Source organism: Lepisma saccharinum, chromosome 8 (genome assembly GCF_977018435.1).
Source record: "Lepisma saccharinum chromosome 8, izLepSacc3.1, whole genome shotgun sequence".
Classification (NCBI taxonomy): domain Eukaryota; kingdom Metazoa; phylum Arthropoda; class Insecta; order Zygentoma; family Lepismatidae; genus Lepisma; species Lepisma saccharinum.
In genome coordinates, this window is record NC_139236.1 from 83,500,438 (window position 1) to 83,517,606 (window position 17,169).

General features: G+C 39.0%; 1 protein-coding gene across 1 annotated transcript; it reads left to right on the forward strand.

Moving 5' to 3' along the window:
• The first annotated feature begins 774 nt into the window (after nucleotides 1-774).
• LOC145991593 (uncharacterized) lies at nucleotides 775-16,950 on the forward strand. The gene is made up of 2 exons (XM_083127651.1): nucleotides 775-1,100; nucleotides 13,843-16,950. The coding sequence occupies exons 1-2, from the start codon at nucleotides 1,040-1,042 to the stop codon at nucleotides 15,408-15,410; spliced, it is 1,629 nt and encodes a 542-aa protein (XP_082983777.1). The 5' UTR covers nucleotides 775-1,039; the 3' UTR covers nucleotides 15,411-16,950.
• The last annotated feature ends 219 nt before the right edge of the window (nucleotides 16,951-17,169 follow it).

Genomic DNA, 17,169 nt, shown 5'->3' on the forward strand with positions numbered 1-17,169 from the left:
CACGTGCTTCTTTTCAGTAGTCCTTCCTCATGTTGCAATTCTTTCCTTTCTTTGACGTTCTACTTTTAGGATTGATTGATTGAATTGTTGTTTTAAGTCCACTTTATGCACAGTAAGGCTAAGCGGTACTGGACCTACAGTTTAAAGTGGGATCTGAACCACTATGCCATGTACCTCCACCGGGTATCGAACTCTACTTTTAGGAATACTGGGCCCTAAAGGGGGGAGGTGGATTATGACCCACACCAACCTCCCTTGGCACGCCACTTATTGCTACTCCAAGTGTCGACATCACCGCACGTCACTGCATTTTAGAGCCATATAGTGTTAGGTATTTTTCTAAGTTAGCGTCGGGTTTCTGCCACGTTTGGCTATTGTGACGATGAGAATCATCAGATGAAATTGAAGAGGGGGACATTCACAAATTTACACAGAGACTGGAACCCGCAACCATCGGTGGCAGGATAGTGAGTCGACCACACAAGACGTCTTTTATAGCCATACCTCACCTCCCACATTTAACAATGCTACTTATGGTGGGTTAAATATTTATCCGATGCACAGCAGCACAACGACCTTGGTCTCTCAAGCTTCACGCAGGAAACATCAAAGACATGGGCTTCCTCCTTCTTACCACACTTCCCAGCTGAGGTAAGATGCTCAGACAGATTCAAAAACATGCAAATCCGTTGCACAGATCTTCTCCAGCAGATCGTAATCTGTTTCCTCCACCCCCCAGTTCTGATTCTTTCTCCAGTCTGCAACATCAGTGCATTTCGGTCGACCATCGTTGACACCTCAAGAAGACAATCACTTCTTTTTTTGTGCTTACACAGCCTGCACAAACTTCCAATTTGTCAACGGATGTGACGTCACGAATCTCACAAAAAACTGCTTCCACCTCAGTGCATGATTATTAAGTGAAGACAGTCAGTCACCAGGGAAATTTGCCATGTGAAAAGAAAAACTATTATATAAGTGTTGTTTTGTGTTGTGAGGACAAAGCAATGTCCATCTTAGTCTGTCTTCGTATTCAACAATGAACATTCGGTTACAAGTGTTCCTCCTGGTGGACATTCTACTCCTCGATTATTGGCCAGGTAAATCTAATTGTTGTCTATTTTTGTGTTTGTACTTTTGTCATTTAGGGGTGCTTTTCTGCAACTTTTGGCTAATTGAGACGATGAGGATGAGTGATGAAATGTTGAAATTGATGGACACCCATAAACAGCCATGTGGTGAGATCGAAATTTCTACCACGTAACGTGCTCAGCCACTGAGCAAATTGTTGTCTGATATGGGAATGGTTGCGAGCCGACCTTGTAAAACTCGAGATGTGAACGAGACCATAACCTTGAAGACTTGTTGAGACGAGACTAAGACTTGCTGCTCGATTATCTCGGTCTCGTTTCAGACTTCCGTTACGATATTTGGCAATTCCACTTTTGAGCGGGGGGAGCTTGTGGAGATAGTGCTTCACACTGTCACGATCTTAAGAGACTGGGTGAACCCCAGAGCCGCTCCTTGCAGGAAAAATTCTCACCTTACATGCCCGTACAAAGGGGTAGGCTAAAGGTTGAAAAGGGGGGGGGGGGCTAGCTCAAGGCGCCATTCAACATTTTTTTTTTAGAAGATAACTAAGTCAGAATATGTGACGGAGATATTTGCACTTGGCAGGGGAAAATACACTAAGATATAAATGAAATATTCCGAATATGCTCAACTTTTTTTTAAAAAAAAAAATCAGAAATGCAAACTACGAATCTTTAAATGTAACATTATAACAAAATTACTCATTTCAAAATTTGTAGGATGTATATATCACAAACCATGGTACAGGAAGAATATATCGAAAGACGTACATAAAATGTCGGTGCTTGGTAGTGCGGGAAGCATAATCCTGCTTACAGCGTCAAAATATCTATCTATGGTGCTGTCACCATCTCGGGAATCCAAACTCGGGACTCCCGAGTGGCCACACCGAATGGACCACCGCAAAACTAAAAAAAGAGGCAGAAAAACGACCAAAAATAAAATTACAAATTGTCGCGAATAACCAAATGTGACAGACAAAGCAACGAGAAATACAAATAAAATAGTTAAACCTATTAAAATAAATCAATTTCTTTGGATAAAGAAAGATAATGTACAAATAATAATATTACATAATTATTATCATGTTTTAACGAATACTAAGAAACTAAATGGAGGCACAAAGTGGTTCGGATCCCACTTTAAACTGTAGGTCCAGTCCCGATTAGCCTATCTGTGAATAAAGAGGACTTAAAAACTCACACTAAGAAACTAAAGAATGACATACAGAAGATATAGATTATATCATAAGTTACAGGCATTTAATTAACTACTAAACTACCCAGTAACAATTACCATTACGTGACAAATACTAACATTTTATTGTTTAATCGTAACTTTTGTATGATACACATTACTATTATAACTGCAGATCGGAAATGTAAGTTATTTGTGACTCAGGTTAGGTTTCAAAAGAGAACCTCGACCACGGAAATAAAGAATTTGAATTTCAACTAATTTCCTAAATCAGTACGGTTACATTTTCTTACCTTATTGTCATATACTTCGTTGAACTAGAAAAATTGCCACTACTCTTCAATTCATTAATTTACTGAATACGTGCATTTCGTTTCCATGCTATTCTTAACAATTACATTTATGTTTGTTGCTTATAATTAGAGACCGGATGTTTAGGCACTAAAAACATATAAAATAGGCAGGCAAATAAGCACTTATAATTTTCAAAATAGGGAGCAAAATAGGCATTAAAATACAAATAGGCAATAAAAAAGGCAATGAAATTTAACTCAAAATAATGAAGATAGACATACAAAAAGAAATAGGTGTTTCAATAATATAGAAACATACCATATTGTATAATGGCTACACACAATAGTCTGACAAAAGAAATTGTTGGCTACTTCCAACCAGTACGCAAATTATTTAATTATACACTTTATCACTGCACACACGGTTATTCCAGTTAAAAAATTTACACTATATATTCTACACAGCAGTTCAAACTATGAAACTGTTTAAATGCATTTCAAGTTTGTACTGTATGGTTTGGCAGTCTCTGAATAAGAAGCACTAATTGCGGTTGCACATCACAACAAGGTATTTCTTCAGGTGATCAACCGACAAGTTATGTCTGCGATCGGACAACACATTTTTTTTAGAATTGAAAAAGATCTTTCAACCTCCACAGATGCTACCGGAGCATACTTAAAGCACGCGAGAACATGTGGATCTAACTCAGTTTGTATATTTTCACCTTTCAGAACTTTTTGAATTGCCCTTAATTTGTCCAAGTTCTTATTAGCTGCAATAACTCGCTAATTGTTATTTTTTAAATTCCTTGGAAGCATCGGAAACTAATCCTGGGAACAGGAAATTGTATGCACAGAGTTCAGTCATGTCCCAATTTTAAAGAAAATGCCTAAAATAGGCAATATCTGGCATTTATGAAATAATATAGGCAATATCGTATGAAATAGGCAAAATAGGCAAAATTAAATTGCCTTTAAATGAAGCTAATCCCTCCCCCCTGGCCCTCGCAACATTCGTTTTCATCATATCTCTAAGAGGAAAGAATAGGCATTTTGCCTAACATCCGGTCTCTACTTATAATATTCCAATATTTCATTCAAAACCTTCGATAACACAAGTGAGATCCTGAATGGATTATATCATTACCTTCTCAAGCCTTCTGGAGTCTCTCAGATGGTCTTGATTATATTCGCAAGGTACCAATTAAAATTATAAGAAGCTGGGAGAAACTATTGTAAATTTGTCCATTATTCAAGTAGGCCTAATAATAAAAAGTCTAGTTGTTAGATTAAGTGGGATTAGAAATGTATTAGTTTTAAAGTTAAAAAATCACAGCTAGGCTTCACTGGATCTACAGTGAGATCCGAGCCATTATGTGATTCCCACCAGGTATCTCAAACCCGGTGTCCCTTGATTACAAGGTAACGACAGTATCACTACGCTATTGAAGAGGCTCGGTTCTAATGTTACGAATGAGATCTGGCCATGTTACAAGTATTACAACTTTATATAAAATCGAAATTAATAATTATTTTTCACCAATGTGTGTTCATGCTGTTAATCTAAATTAAATATTTTCTTAGGGTGTCCTAACTATTATGCAGACGGACATAAAACATTATAAAAATCATATCAATAGTTAAATTAAATTGTGTTTATATTTAGGTAATTTATTACATTATTTATCATCGACATTTGGCTATGTAGTGCTGTCTTTCTTGGAGGATAGACAAAACACTAAGTTTTAAGTGCTTAATTCTTAATACTTCTGCCGACCTCCGTAGTTGAGTGTTTAGTACAGGGCGCTACGACGCCACGGGTCCCGGGTTCGAATCCCAGCCTGGGCATAGGTACTCCTTGTGATGTCCCTTGATCAATCTTACCATACCATCACTCATCCTCATCTTCGCGATTAGCCAAAAGTGGAAGAAAAGCGATGTAAAATAAACCAAATCAATCAATCTTAATAATTATTTCTATTTCTACTTAGGCTGCTCCACGTAGCTTTCTTTTACGTACCTCTTTCGTTGGTCGCGAATTTTAAGATGAATGATAAACTGATGACATATTCTATTAGGGATTCGAACCTAAAGGCCCTATTATCACGATATGCCTCACACTAGCTGGATAAAGGATTGTTAAACGTTCAGGAACCCATAAATTTTAATGGGTTCAGTAACAACGACCGGAACATTCATACACTTCCTCAGCCGAGATAGAAAAATGACGTCAATGCGAACAGATTATGACGTATTTATAAACATATATACAAGTTCCAAACAAAACTGTACCAATCTAACTATAGTTGTCTGTGACAGCTTGCACATTATTTGAAGCAACAAACATTTAAAAATCTTAATATCTTAACAAATGAAGGGCCAGGGGGAAAAACCAAGGTAGATAGAGATTAGGTAAAGCCATCCGAAGATTGCCGATCTTGCACGAACGCGTGACGTCACCACAGAGGGAGTGAGCTCGGCTGAAGCAGACGGCCCCTAGCATTTATATGGGAGATTCAGAGAGCGAAAGTATATTATTACTTTTAGGAGGGGGAAAATATTAATTTTCATCCTCCAAGATGGTATTGAGGCATCCTTTTAATGATTAGTAACATAATTGAAAACGCGCTACATTTAAAAGGGGGCAAAGTACATGTGAAAAAATGTATTTTGAATATCCACATTCCTGAAACTTTCTGACCGATGCGCTACAAAGAAAGTTGCGTGTTCTCCTTTAGAATTTCGTCATTTTACAAATCGATTTAAATTTTAACAAAAACGTGGCATTCTAAAGAAGAATTAAAGAGTTTAAAAACATAATTGATTAATAGACTTAGTTTATTTTACTTCGCTTATCTGTCACATATGGCTAATCGCAAAGATGAGGATGCGTGATGATATGATGAAATTGATGAAAGGAAAGTAGACCCATGCCCGGGCGGGGATTCGAACCTGGGGGCCCTTGGCAGCGTTGTGCTAACCACTTCGCCACGGAGGTCAGCATTACAAGGAAATAAACAGAAAATGGCATCTATGTTTTAATATGCGAGAAACATTTGCGAGAAGGTTATTGAAGTAACAAATAATTATTACTGGACGTTCTGATGAAAATTATTAATATATCTGAAATATCGAGAATTGACCTTGGAGTCTCTAAATGTACTTTTAGGGTTACGCAAAACCTTTACTCAAAATTGCTAGTGTAAATTTATAAGCTATTAAAATTTAAAACTTATTCCTGTTCGAAAAAAGAAACTGCCAAGTCAAATTTCGTATAAATACATATATTTTTCTTTCATGAGGCCAGGACAGTATTTGGAGGGGACGGTGGCTTGGGAAGGCTATAGCCCCGGATCTCGATCTGGAAAGGGGCTTCCAGTGGAAAAACATCGTTCAGAAGAAGGGGCGAAATGATTCTTTTTAAATGGCTCAAGAATAGAAAGATATAAGTGGACATTTGACAAGCTTAGTCTAAAACTTACAACTGAAATCGTACATGTGTGTGTGGGGAAGGGGGGAGTGGCTACGTGAGGTAACACAGTGGAATATGATTCACAATACTAAAATTAAAATAAATATGTGGGAACAATAGAAATCAAAACAAGTATGTTGTAGCTAGTGACGACGCAATAGAAAAGATGCAGGGGTAAATCGTATTTTTCCGGGGCAATCATGTTTATTATTCCGTTACATACGACACAAAAATGCATATTTTGGCTAAAAGAGCATTCATTCATTTATTTATTTCTGTCGTTTTACTGGGGGCAGATAAGAGAGAGAGAGAAATTGTCGAACGAGAATAGGGGGGCGTTCCTCCCCCTGTAGTGTGGTCACTGCCTATAGCTATGCTGGAGAAGAATGCACCAATTAATACGTTATTAAATAAAACAGATACTTTTAAAACTTTTAATCAAATTATTTGTGAACTATGATTTAAATTTAGAGAGAGCACATACCTGTTTAATTTAATTTGGATGAGTTAACTTCTGAAGCCTGCCATTTCCGAGCCTTCTTCCGGTGTAACTGCACTGCCCTTTGAGCCCTAGCTGCTGCGTTCAAGTGGCGGAACGAGCAGAATACTAATTAAAACAAATATGTGACAAATATATATATATATATATATATATATAAACAACGTGTTGAAGCTATTGACGGCGCCAAAGAAAAGACAGAAGAGAAACGTGGAGAGTGCAGTGATATTTTACGGGAAGCAGTCACGTTTATTACACCCTTACATTTACATGAAATATTAAAAAGTTCTGATTTTAGATCTCGCACAATGCCTTTTTCACAAAAATGGGCAATCCCGCATTTTTTATAACAATCTTGTCTTTTCGTTTACTTACGCAATTACCGACTGGAAAGGCTGTGATATTTTAGATTTCTTCCGTTAGTTTTCTGATAATAGTTTTCACAGCTTCCCATAGCATTTAGGCATGAATTCAGTTGACAAGAACAAAATAATCTTATTTTAAAACATACAGCAAAAAGAAATCCAACGCGCTTAAGTTAAAACTCCCTTATATTGGAAGCCTGGAGAGAACAAAACAGGGGTTCCTTCGTAACACGATTTCTTGAAAACCATTTTACACATTTGAATCAACTTTGTGATAAATTGATTAGAAAGGATGAATCTTAACAGTAAAAGTTGTAACTTTTCCCCTGCTACTATATTTTAGAAGATATTCGTTGTCAAATATCTCAATATTTGCATAAGGAACCAGCCTTTTCCGTGCCGAGCTTCTCGACGATGACGTCATGTATCCACGGACAACTGCGCATACGATCTGCGCCGCCGAACGAGCACCCCCTGGGAAAAACGATGAATGTTCATTCGAGACGATTTGCCAGGAAATGAAAAACAAGTATTTCTATTCATAAATACGTCAATATATGCCAAAATAATAATGCGTTTTTCAGTCACTTCTCACCGTTTCCCAGCCAAGGCCGTTCTCATTCTTATAGTACAGCTTCTGAGCTGTCAGATGGCGCTGCGATTCCAAAATGGGCGAAAATCGACATTCATCGTTTTCCCCCCTGCGTCTTCAAATATTAAGCAAACATTCAGGTTCGTTACATTACATTTACATTTGATTTAGTTTCCGGGACCAAATTGAAATATTTTAAACAGAAATCTGATGGTTTTGGTTCCTCCGCACGCGGCACAGCTCCTGGATCTTGAACAACCCTGACTCCTTGTTCAGTGCACAGTTCTATTAAGACACTTAAACGGGGGTGGGGGGGTTGTAGACCTGGCTCTGACCGTCTTTGCTCTCCAGGGTTGCCACCAGAAAACCATTTATCAGAGCTCTGACGTAGCCACGCATTAGCTCACCGAACCTGAGCCTCTTTCCAGGAATTTTTCCAGATTTCGCTGTTTTACAATGTTGTACAGAGACGATTTTTATAGATTTGAGGGGTGCTAAATAACGAGAATAGAATCAACTTTTGTTGATTGGACTCCTGTTTTCAAGTAATTTGAGGAACGTAACTACACCCCCTAAAAAAAATCAACAAATGTTTCATCATATGTCCTGTAGGCGTGGAGACCTTAATTTGTACAATGACGGTAACACGGAAGAAAGTTATTGTTCCGGAATGTTTTGATAAAATCACATTTTTCGTGCATCCTAAGTTGAAAATAATGCAAATTTAATTTACCTAATTTTTAGTTTATATCGCGAATTTCACCACATTTTGCCCTTTTCATACTTTAATTTTGCGCGTAACACCTTGAAAATCATAAATGTTTTGCTATAATAATAAAAGTAATAATAATAACAATAATAACAACAACCACCCGTGGCGTATCAGCCTGTGAGAGCCAGTGTCTACCTACAGACTGCTGGCCTCACTCGCACCACCAGAGGTTTGTGATCATCCAAACAGTTACTGGGTGACGTGTGGTCAGCACGACAAACCCTCAGTCGTTATAGCTATGTTTCCAATTCAAGTTTTATCAATAGCCATGACCCCTCCTACAAACATTTCTGGCGATGCCCATGTGTTTTATTCTGGGTAAACCCCAGTCTCAGGGCAGTTTATGCAGGGAAATTGTCGAAAAATTTCCCATCTGAGACAACCAGACCCTGCATTCAAAATGCTTTACGTTAACCGACTGCAGATAATAATTTCCACCTCGACGATTTTCCACAGAAATCAACTTTTGAAGACCAATGACCACTGTTTCATTGTTTTGTGCGTCCACTTGCACACTTTGTACGACACCGACCTCATCTTGAAATCCCAGGGTGCTATTTTCGAAATGACTCACGGGAAAAAGTGTCCTTTGTCCTCTGGAGGATGTACGACGGTCACCACACCTGTCGTCGCAGTAGGCAAACACGACCTTGACAGCAAGGGAAAGCAATTACTGTGTCTTCGTGATAATTGGACAATGGGATTCGCGTGGAGTAGCCACGTTGAGAGACATATGCGAGGCGTTACGTCGAGATTGTTGAGATTGGTTTCCTTAATGCAAGGCCTTCTGGGATACTTGTGTATGAAATAAAGTTTCAGTGGAGGTCAAAAACGCAAGGGAGAGGGGGGGGGGGTTAACCAGGGTTGTTGAAGGTCCAGGAACCCATAAAATCTAATGGGTTCTATTGGGTTCCGCAACAGGACTTTCTCACACAATTCATATTAGGTCCAAATTGCGGCGTATTGTTTCATTGAGAAATGGTTCCTGGACCGTATTAAAATCCATCCGGGAAAAAAAGGTTCCTGGTCCGTATTTAAATTCGTACGGAAAAAGGTTCCTTGACAGTATTTGAATTCATCCGGAAAAAAGGTTCTTGGACCGAATTGAAATACGTTAAACCAGTGTTGCCAATCTCCGAATGCAGAATTTCCCTTTTACCAGTATAAAATTTCCCTTTTTCGACCTAAATTTCCCTCGATTTTCAAAACACATCTGAAGCTGTATCTTTGTATTACTATAACTGTTAATCAGGACCGTATATAAGGCGGGTTAGTGGGTTCAAACCCTCCATTGAATAAAATACTAGAAACTGATCATAGTTTCATAATATAATTATCCTAAAATAAACATTTGAATTTAAAATAAAACACTAATGTATTGAAAAAATCCCCAAACCAAAAAAAAAATTTCGTCTGCGGCGCAATGATTGTCGGACTTTGAAACCCACCCATTGTCAAAGCTTAGCTAGGGGCCTGCTGTTAATATTTTTCTTTTGACGCCTGTTTTGCCTGAGGAACAAACTTTTTTATTATTATTATTATTGTTAAATATTTATGAAAATCATAAAAGTGTGAAGTAATGGGCAGCCACTCAATAAGATTTTTTTTCACATGTTTTCTAACCTTTTTGGGAGTTGCAGGTAGCTTCCTATCAGTCACCTCTTCCATTCTCCTTGCAACGACACAGGACACACAAAGTCACACACACAGCCACTAAGACACGTTCTGAAATGATGGACGGAACAGAAAAAAAATGAAAATTCCGTCCCAAATTCTTTCCAGCCGCAGCGCGGCTCGTGCCTTGAGGCCTTTCTAGGAAACGCGACAAATATAAGACTGACCGGTCAAGGTCATCTATAACAGGGAGAAAGAAAGCTTACTGAAAAGTGTCACTGTACATTTGGAAAAAGTACACGCTGAAAAAAAATATTTTCGAACTTTTTAAAAGAATGAAACGAAAATGTGAGTTTAAATTTCCCTGTTTTTTAGCTATTTTTCATTAAATTTCCCTTTTCCCTTTTCACCCTCAAATTTCCCTGTGCCGAGGGAAATTTCCCTGCTTTTGGCATCATTGCGTTAAACACCAGGGCGGCTGACCCAAAGTAAGTATATAATATAGTTGAGAAAGTAGCGCAGTCTTCCCTCCCGAAGCTGAAAAAAGAGGGTCGTGGGCGTTCCCAACCCTGACGTCACTCACGGGACAGAACTGACGCTGTCACAGACCTTTCCGCTTGTTATAGGATCTGCATTTGTGTGAGGGAACGTGAAAGTGCCTTGTGTTTTCTTTTTCTGTAGCTCTTGTGTGATAGTGGAGAATTTTTTTCAACAACAATAACATTTCAGGAAAATGCCGCGCAATTGTGCTGTTGCTTTGTGCCCAAACAACGCAAGAAATACAGTAGGACAGGCACATATCTAAGCAAAAGTTTTCGGTTTAAACTAGATAAAATGAGGATTTTGGTTTCTTGTTGTGTGAAATAAGATAATGTGACGATAATTTAAGGAGAGAAATAATTATCAAGGCAAGACGGAGAATGTTCTGTAACCCTGTTATTGATAATAGCACGCATCCAAAGTGGGGTTTAAGGGGCTTGACCCACCCTCTCTCCAGGAAATTTTTCAGTTTACATTAGATAAAATTAGGCTTTCGGCTTAGTGAATAATATGACTGAGAATGTTCTATAATCCTGTTATTGTTACTAGCGCGTACCCAAGATGGGGATCAGGTGGCTCAAGTCCCCTCAGGTAATTTTTCAGTTTACACTACATAAAATTAGGTTTTTATCTTCTTGAATAATGTGACGATAATTTAAGGAGATAAATACTTATGAAAGCAAGACTGAGAATTACCCTGTTGTTGATAATATTGCACGTAAACTTTACTTGAGCTTTCAGTGTCGTCGCAGTGAACTTTAGCACTATGTAGAGACTTGTCAGTATTTGGCAGCTGTAAACAAAGGTAGCTCCACACGTAGGGCAATTCGTTGTAATTTCTAATATCTGGAAGACGCGAGAGGGAATGTTCTTGAATAAGAGGAGTCGAACTACTGGCAATATCTATGAATCGTTTATCTGCGGAACATTCTAGAATATAATGAGGATAAATATGCGTTAATTAGAACCATTCCTAAATAGATATACTTTGACCGGACCTTGGATCCAATGAGAAAAATTGCGTTGTTTCTGACTTCATTGCCTTTTAAGTGTTCAATTCAAAGACTTGTTCATGATTTATTTGATCGTGTACAAGGGGCTTTACTTCAGTCTCCAATATGAAATCATAAAAACTTCTGGGGACTATATTTAAAAAAATGTGTCCGAGATAACGAGTGGCGTTTCCAGAATTTTCGGAAGGGAAAGAAAGTGGTTACGTATACTATTTTTGGTGGTCAGTTCTCATTTAGCCATCTTTTCCTGTCTTTGACGTTCAAATGGGGCTATGACCCCACCAACCCTCCCTTGGGCACATCACTGGAGATAAATAAGTAAGCATTTAACCATATTGGGAGACGAAACATTAGATGTGTTGGGAACGGAAGGGTTTTCACTGTGCATTAATTGTTTCGCGATCCAACTGTATTCTAGAAGACGATTTAGGGGATAGTTGTTCCCCATTTTCTTGCCTCCACACTATGTCCTCTTAATGCTAAGCCTTGTCTATCAAGAGAAAGTAAACTTTCCTTGCAAACCCCCCAGTTTTGGAAACAAATTGCCACCACTGGCCTTAAACATAAAATACTCCTTAAAAAATGGTGTTCACCCACCTCGCCTAAAGGAATTCCTGGATACGTGCCTGGGTGTAAGCTATTTTTCGTTCCTAAAGGATCCGATTACATGCAAGATGTGGGTTTCAAAGTGAAGAGATTAGATCCTGTTAACACCAAAACAGCGACAGTGTGCTCATCGCATTTTCTGTATGCCGATTACGAACGGAACTTAAAAGCAGAACTGCTGAGTATTATTACCTGTAGACCGCAGCTTAATAGAAACGCTGTATCATGTTTAAATTTGCGTGGTTGTGTGGTGAATTGTAGTAGTGTTCAATAGCCAAATGGCATAATTGATCGGAGTTTACGTGCCAATAAACGTCAGATTCGAAAGCGAGCAGTGGACACACTTGAAGAGTTGTCTCCTCGCAAAAGAATTTGCATGGCACATAATTCAGAGACTTTGAGTACTGGAAATATACCCAATATACCCAATCTCCAACAAGATAGTGTGTTGGAAACTCTGAAAAAGAAATTAAAATGTGGTGAAGAACAAATAAAGAAACTGCAAACACTGCAGGATGAAAGTGCTAAAAAATTAACTTTTGGATTATAAACGTGAAGTTGTAATATCTCGGCCCCAGTGATTTATCCAACAACTTCGCCCTAACACCCCACATAATGTTTTAAAAAGGACAACTTTGTGGTCATTTTGGCTCTAATTATAACTTTTCACCCCCATAAACACGAATTTACACCACTCAAATAGAAAATTCTGAACAAATCTCTCTGCTCCACCTCCGAGCCGGCTTTCCCGCTTTTCATTACATGTAATTCTATTGATAGTTAACTTTCAGCGACACAGTTTACTAGATATAGTCTGCTCTATATATATATACATTTATTTATATATACACACACTAGAACATTCATTCGATTTTATAACAAATTTATTTCCGAAAACACGGAAGAAGTGTGATTTCCTATGCCGTTGCTGGTGCTTGTCTTTGACATGTCCCGTGGCTGACGTCATCCGTGGAGGTTTACGAATGGTTCCGAACTTTTCCGAACGCCAGACTGCACCTCCCTGGGCTGACCTGTTCTTAAAATGTATACTACATGACCCACACACATACACCCTTTCCCTCACAAAACATATTATGTAAAGCCTCTAAGTAGTGCAAAGGTTTATTAAGATTTTTATATCTGAGGGAGTGGGGTGTAAGGTCGTATTTAGGGGTGCAGGGTAAATTTAGACCCAAAATGGCCAAAATTTTGGCCCACGTGAAACTTTTTAGAGGTTTGTTGAGGAAATTTTGGGGTGTGGATTATTTGATTTAATTTTTTGTTGTTATTTAGAGTCGCTTTATCTTTTGCCTAATCGATGAGGGTAGACGATGATATGATGCAATTGATGGAGTGAAGATATTCACAAAGAACAACCATGTTCAGACAGGGGTTCGAACCCGGGACCCATGGCGTCGTAGCGTGCTGTGCTAACCACTCCGCCACGGAGGTCGGCCCATGGATAAATCAGTGGAGCAGTGTTTTATAAATTGTTGACATCGAGGTTTTGACTTAAAGAAAAAAATGCCGGGCTGCGGTCGCAAGAAGGTTGAAAACCACTGCCCTATGGCTTACAGCTTACACCTTAGACACTACTGCCACTTGAGCCTCAAATGTGGTAGATCAGTACATTTAATATCTTGAAGGAAAATAAAGTCCTAAAATTTGAAGTCAGATGTAATGCACTAATTCAAACATAACTCTGCTTATTGCAATGTCAGTTCAAAGTATGTGTAAGTTATTTTCTGGTTCTGGGATACTTTCAAGTCATTATTTCTGAATTTCAGATCGGGTGTCTTGCAGTCCTGTAACCATTCCTGATGCAGCAGCACATAGAGCATTGCGTTTCAGAAGAGCTCCTGTTGAAACTGGTCAAGGAGATGGAAGAGTCTCATCTAGGTTTGGTAGTTTTGAACTATCCTCTCTCGATGTCGAGCAAGGTAAACCTCAGATGAGTACATTGACGGCTGCTGCTGTGCAGGGAAGATCCGGAGACCGCAGCTCGTTCGTTTCCTCGCCTCAGCCAATCAGATGTTCCCAACCACCCTGTCCGCAGGCAGAGTCACCCGAGGACCAAGAACTCATCCAGTCCATCATAAGGCTTCTTCGGCAGCAAGGTGCAGTGTCCGGGGCTTCTGCAAGCAGGACCAAGACTCAAGATAGGTACTACCGAACTGGACAGTACTCCGGGAGCTCTAGCCAGAGTACCACGTTCAGCGGGAGGGTCAACGGCCAACGGGTCAGCGTCAGCACAAGCACAAGTGCTGCCTATGAGAAGTCTGGGAAGTTAGCACAGGCAGCCAGCAATGCTAGTGCAGTGTGCGTCAATGGCAAATGCTCTGCTCTGACTGCAGGGTTTGCTGGGGATCCAAGTTCTCCAGGGTTCTACAGCTACAGTGGTGCTTATGGGAACCAGGGTGCGCAGACTTTCAGTGGTGGTGGGTACGTTCCGTATCATGAGCCAACCAATTCGCCCTCAATTGTCAACGGCCCCATGGGTGGGAATGTTGGTGGAGGTATGCACCCTGGCTCTATCATCCCTTCAGGTGGTGTGAACTTCGGCAATACCAATGTCAATGGTGGAGGATCGAGTATGTACCCTGACCCTATGTCACCTTCCGGTGGAGTTAACTTCGGCAATGGCAATGTCAATAGTGGTGGAGGATCTAGTATGTATCCTGGCCATATCTCACCTTCTGGTGCTGTCAACTTTGGCAATGGCAATGTCGATGGTGGTGGAGGATCTAGTATGTACCCTGGCTCAATCATTCCTTCTGGTGGTGTCAACTTTGGAAACACCAATACCAAACCAACAAAAGATCCTGACTTGGAACTCCCCTCACCTCCCACTGACAATCAGACCACTCCAAGCTGTCAAACCATATGCAATTCAGTTTGCACATCAATATCATCAGCAACGTCTCCAACCGACCGTGTTAAACTAGGCAAGAAGCCCAGCTGCTGCTGCACCACCACAACAGAAGCCCCGCCAATAGATCCTAGACACAACAACATCCCAGGACTATACCCACCATTGCGCCCAAACAGGCCTAGCCGTCCTTGTGCAAGACGCAGGCCGATCAGCGTCACGAACAACGGCTATTACACCGGGATAGTGACTGAAATCACCATTCCTTGTTACTATCCAAGACCGCACAGGAAGATTGCAGTTAGTGGGAAAACCAAGTTCGATTCGAGGCGACGGGTGAGGCCGGGACTTGTATCAATCAGTGGGAAACTAGGGCCAATGGGTTCTCCTGGAAGAAGTTTAGCAGTCGGGAGTCGACTGGGTGATCCTCTTGAGTCTCAAGCTCCCAAAATAATGGTACCACTTCCAACGTCATTCCCTAGATGAAAATCTATCACACCAGGATATTCAATATGACTATAAACCCTTGTGTGACATAAACGCTCTTGCTTATTAAATTTTGCTGCAAATATTTAAAAGTTAGTTATCTCCAAGGTATTGATTTTTTCCTGATTCCCCATTTTATTCCTTTTCATTAAACCACCAATTAACTTTGTTTCGTGTTGTTTTCAGCCTTGCAACGAATTTCAAAAGGTACACATTAATGCCTGATTTCGCATATCTTACTGTTCAAAGTAATATCTTACTTGTGAGTAACCCTTCCTCATTATTTGTTTCAAGGGTATATCCAGAATTTCCCACCTGGGGGATGTAAGTGTAAATTTAAGAGCCAAAGGACCTTAAATAGGGAGTTTGTGAAATTTTTAGGATGGTGTTGAGGATAATAGTAAATTGTTTCAGAGCGACGTTCTTATCAGAAATATGCAAGTGTGCATTAAACAATTACCTAATTCAGTTCGTAGTTTTATTTAAAGCCTTGTATCCACAAATGTTTATGGTACCCTCAACAAAAAAGGCGAACAATGATTTTGAAATGAGAAAAAAAATACGTTTTGGCCAGGGCGCTTTGTTCAATTGCAAGTCAAACTCTCATATGTGCTTTCATCTGGACACCAAAGCACAGTTAGGTCATACTACATTATTTATTAAAGGTCGAATTACAATAATACAAATACAGTGTTTTTTATACATTTATAATTACAAATATAGTGTTTTGGAAACAAATGAGGGAACTTAAAATCCAACATTTTTGAAGTTAAAATAGTCAAACAATTCACATCCCTAATTTAAGGTGACCAGACATCTCGGTTTTGATGGGACAGTCCCGGGTTGCACCTAGATGTCAAGGTATCTTTTTTCTTCTTCGAAAAGCTTAATTGTCCCGGCTTTCAACCCAGAAGTGAAATACGCTGTAAAAATTTGACCAGAGAAAGACTGTCTAACAGCGTCAATTTGAGCTGCCATTCAACGACGGTAAAAATGACCATGACCCCTTTAAAGTATAAACGGTCATTACACAGTCATCCTAATGAATGCAATTTTAATTATTTTGTTCTTAAAAATCTATTTATGGTGTACGAAAATGTAATTTATAATTATTATGAATCTTTATGCATGATAAAATATTCAAATTTAAATAAACAACGGTTGCGTCCTGTTTTCTAAATTAATAGGCAGACTTAATTTTTAACGGTAGAATATTGCCAATTTTAAGGAACTTCTAACATGTAATTTTATAACTATAGTGATTACCGGAGAGAATAATAGTTGTAGAGCACAATACAAAGCTTTAAAAGTTAGCACGAAACAGTTTCATACAAATGTAACCTAATACTATTTGCTGAAGTTCAGTGCATAACTTAAGATTTGAAAATCATCCACATAACTTGACTTCGCTGTAGCGGTTGTGGATTTTATCGGAATGTATTAAACCAAAACACTGCCTATTGTCTAAGCACGAGGATTATTAAACAAATGATATTAGCTGGTACGATGTTAGAAAGAAACGTTAATCTTGCCTGTATGTTTCACCTTAATCAAATAGTGCAGTACATTGCAATAAAAAAATGTTAATTCATGTACTGTTTGTTTGGTTAAATGAAATACTTAGAATACTGTATTATTGATTTGATTTCATAATGTTTTAAAAACTTTAATAGCCTATAACTATTATATCTATCTTCATTAACCCACTTTTTACTGATAATGAACTCTTTAAAATATTAAGTGTGAAATTTTTGTTCAT

What these genes read in the sequence shown, in the direction of transcription:
- LOC145991593 (XM_083127651.1), top strand. Translation starts at nt 1,040, where the DNA reads ATGAACATTCGGTTACAAGTGTTCCTCCTGGTGGACATTCTACTCCTC. An exon ending in ACTCCTCGATTATTGGCCAG is followed by an intron (nt 1,101 to 13,842) that starts GTAAATCTAATT and finishes TCTGAATTTCAG; the next exon opens with ATCGGGTGTCTTGCAGTCCT.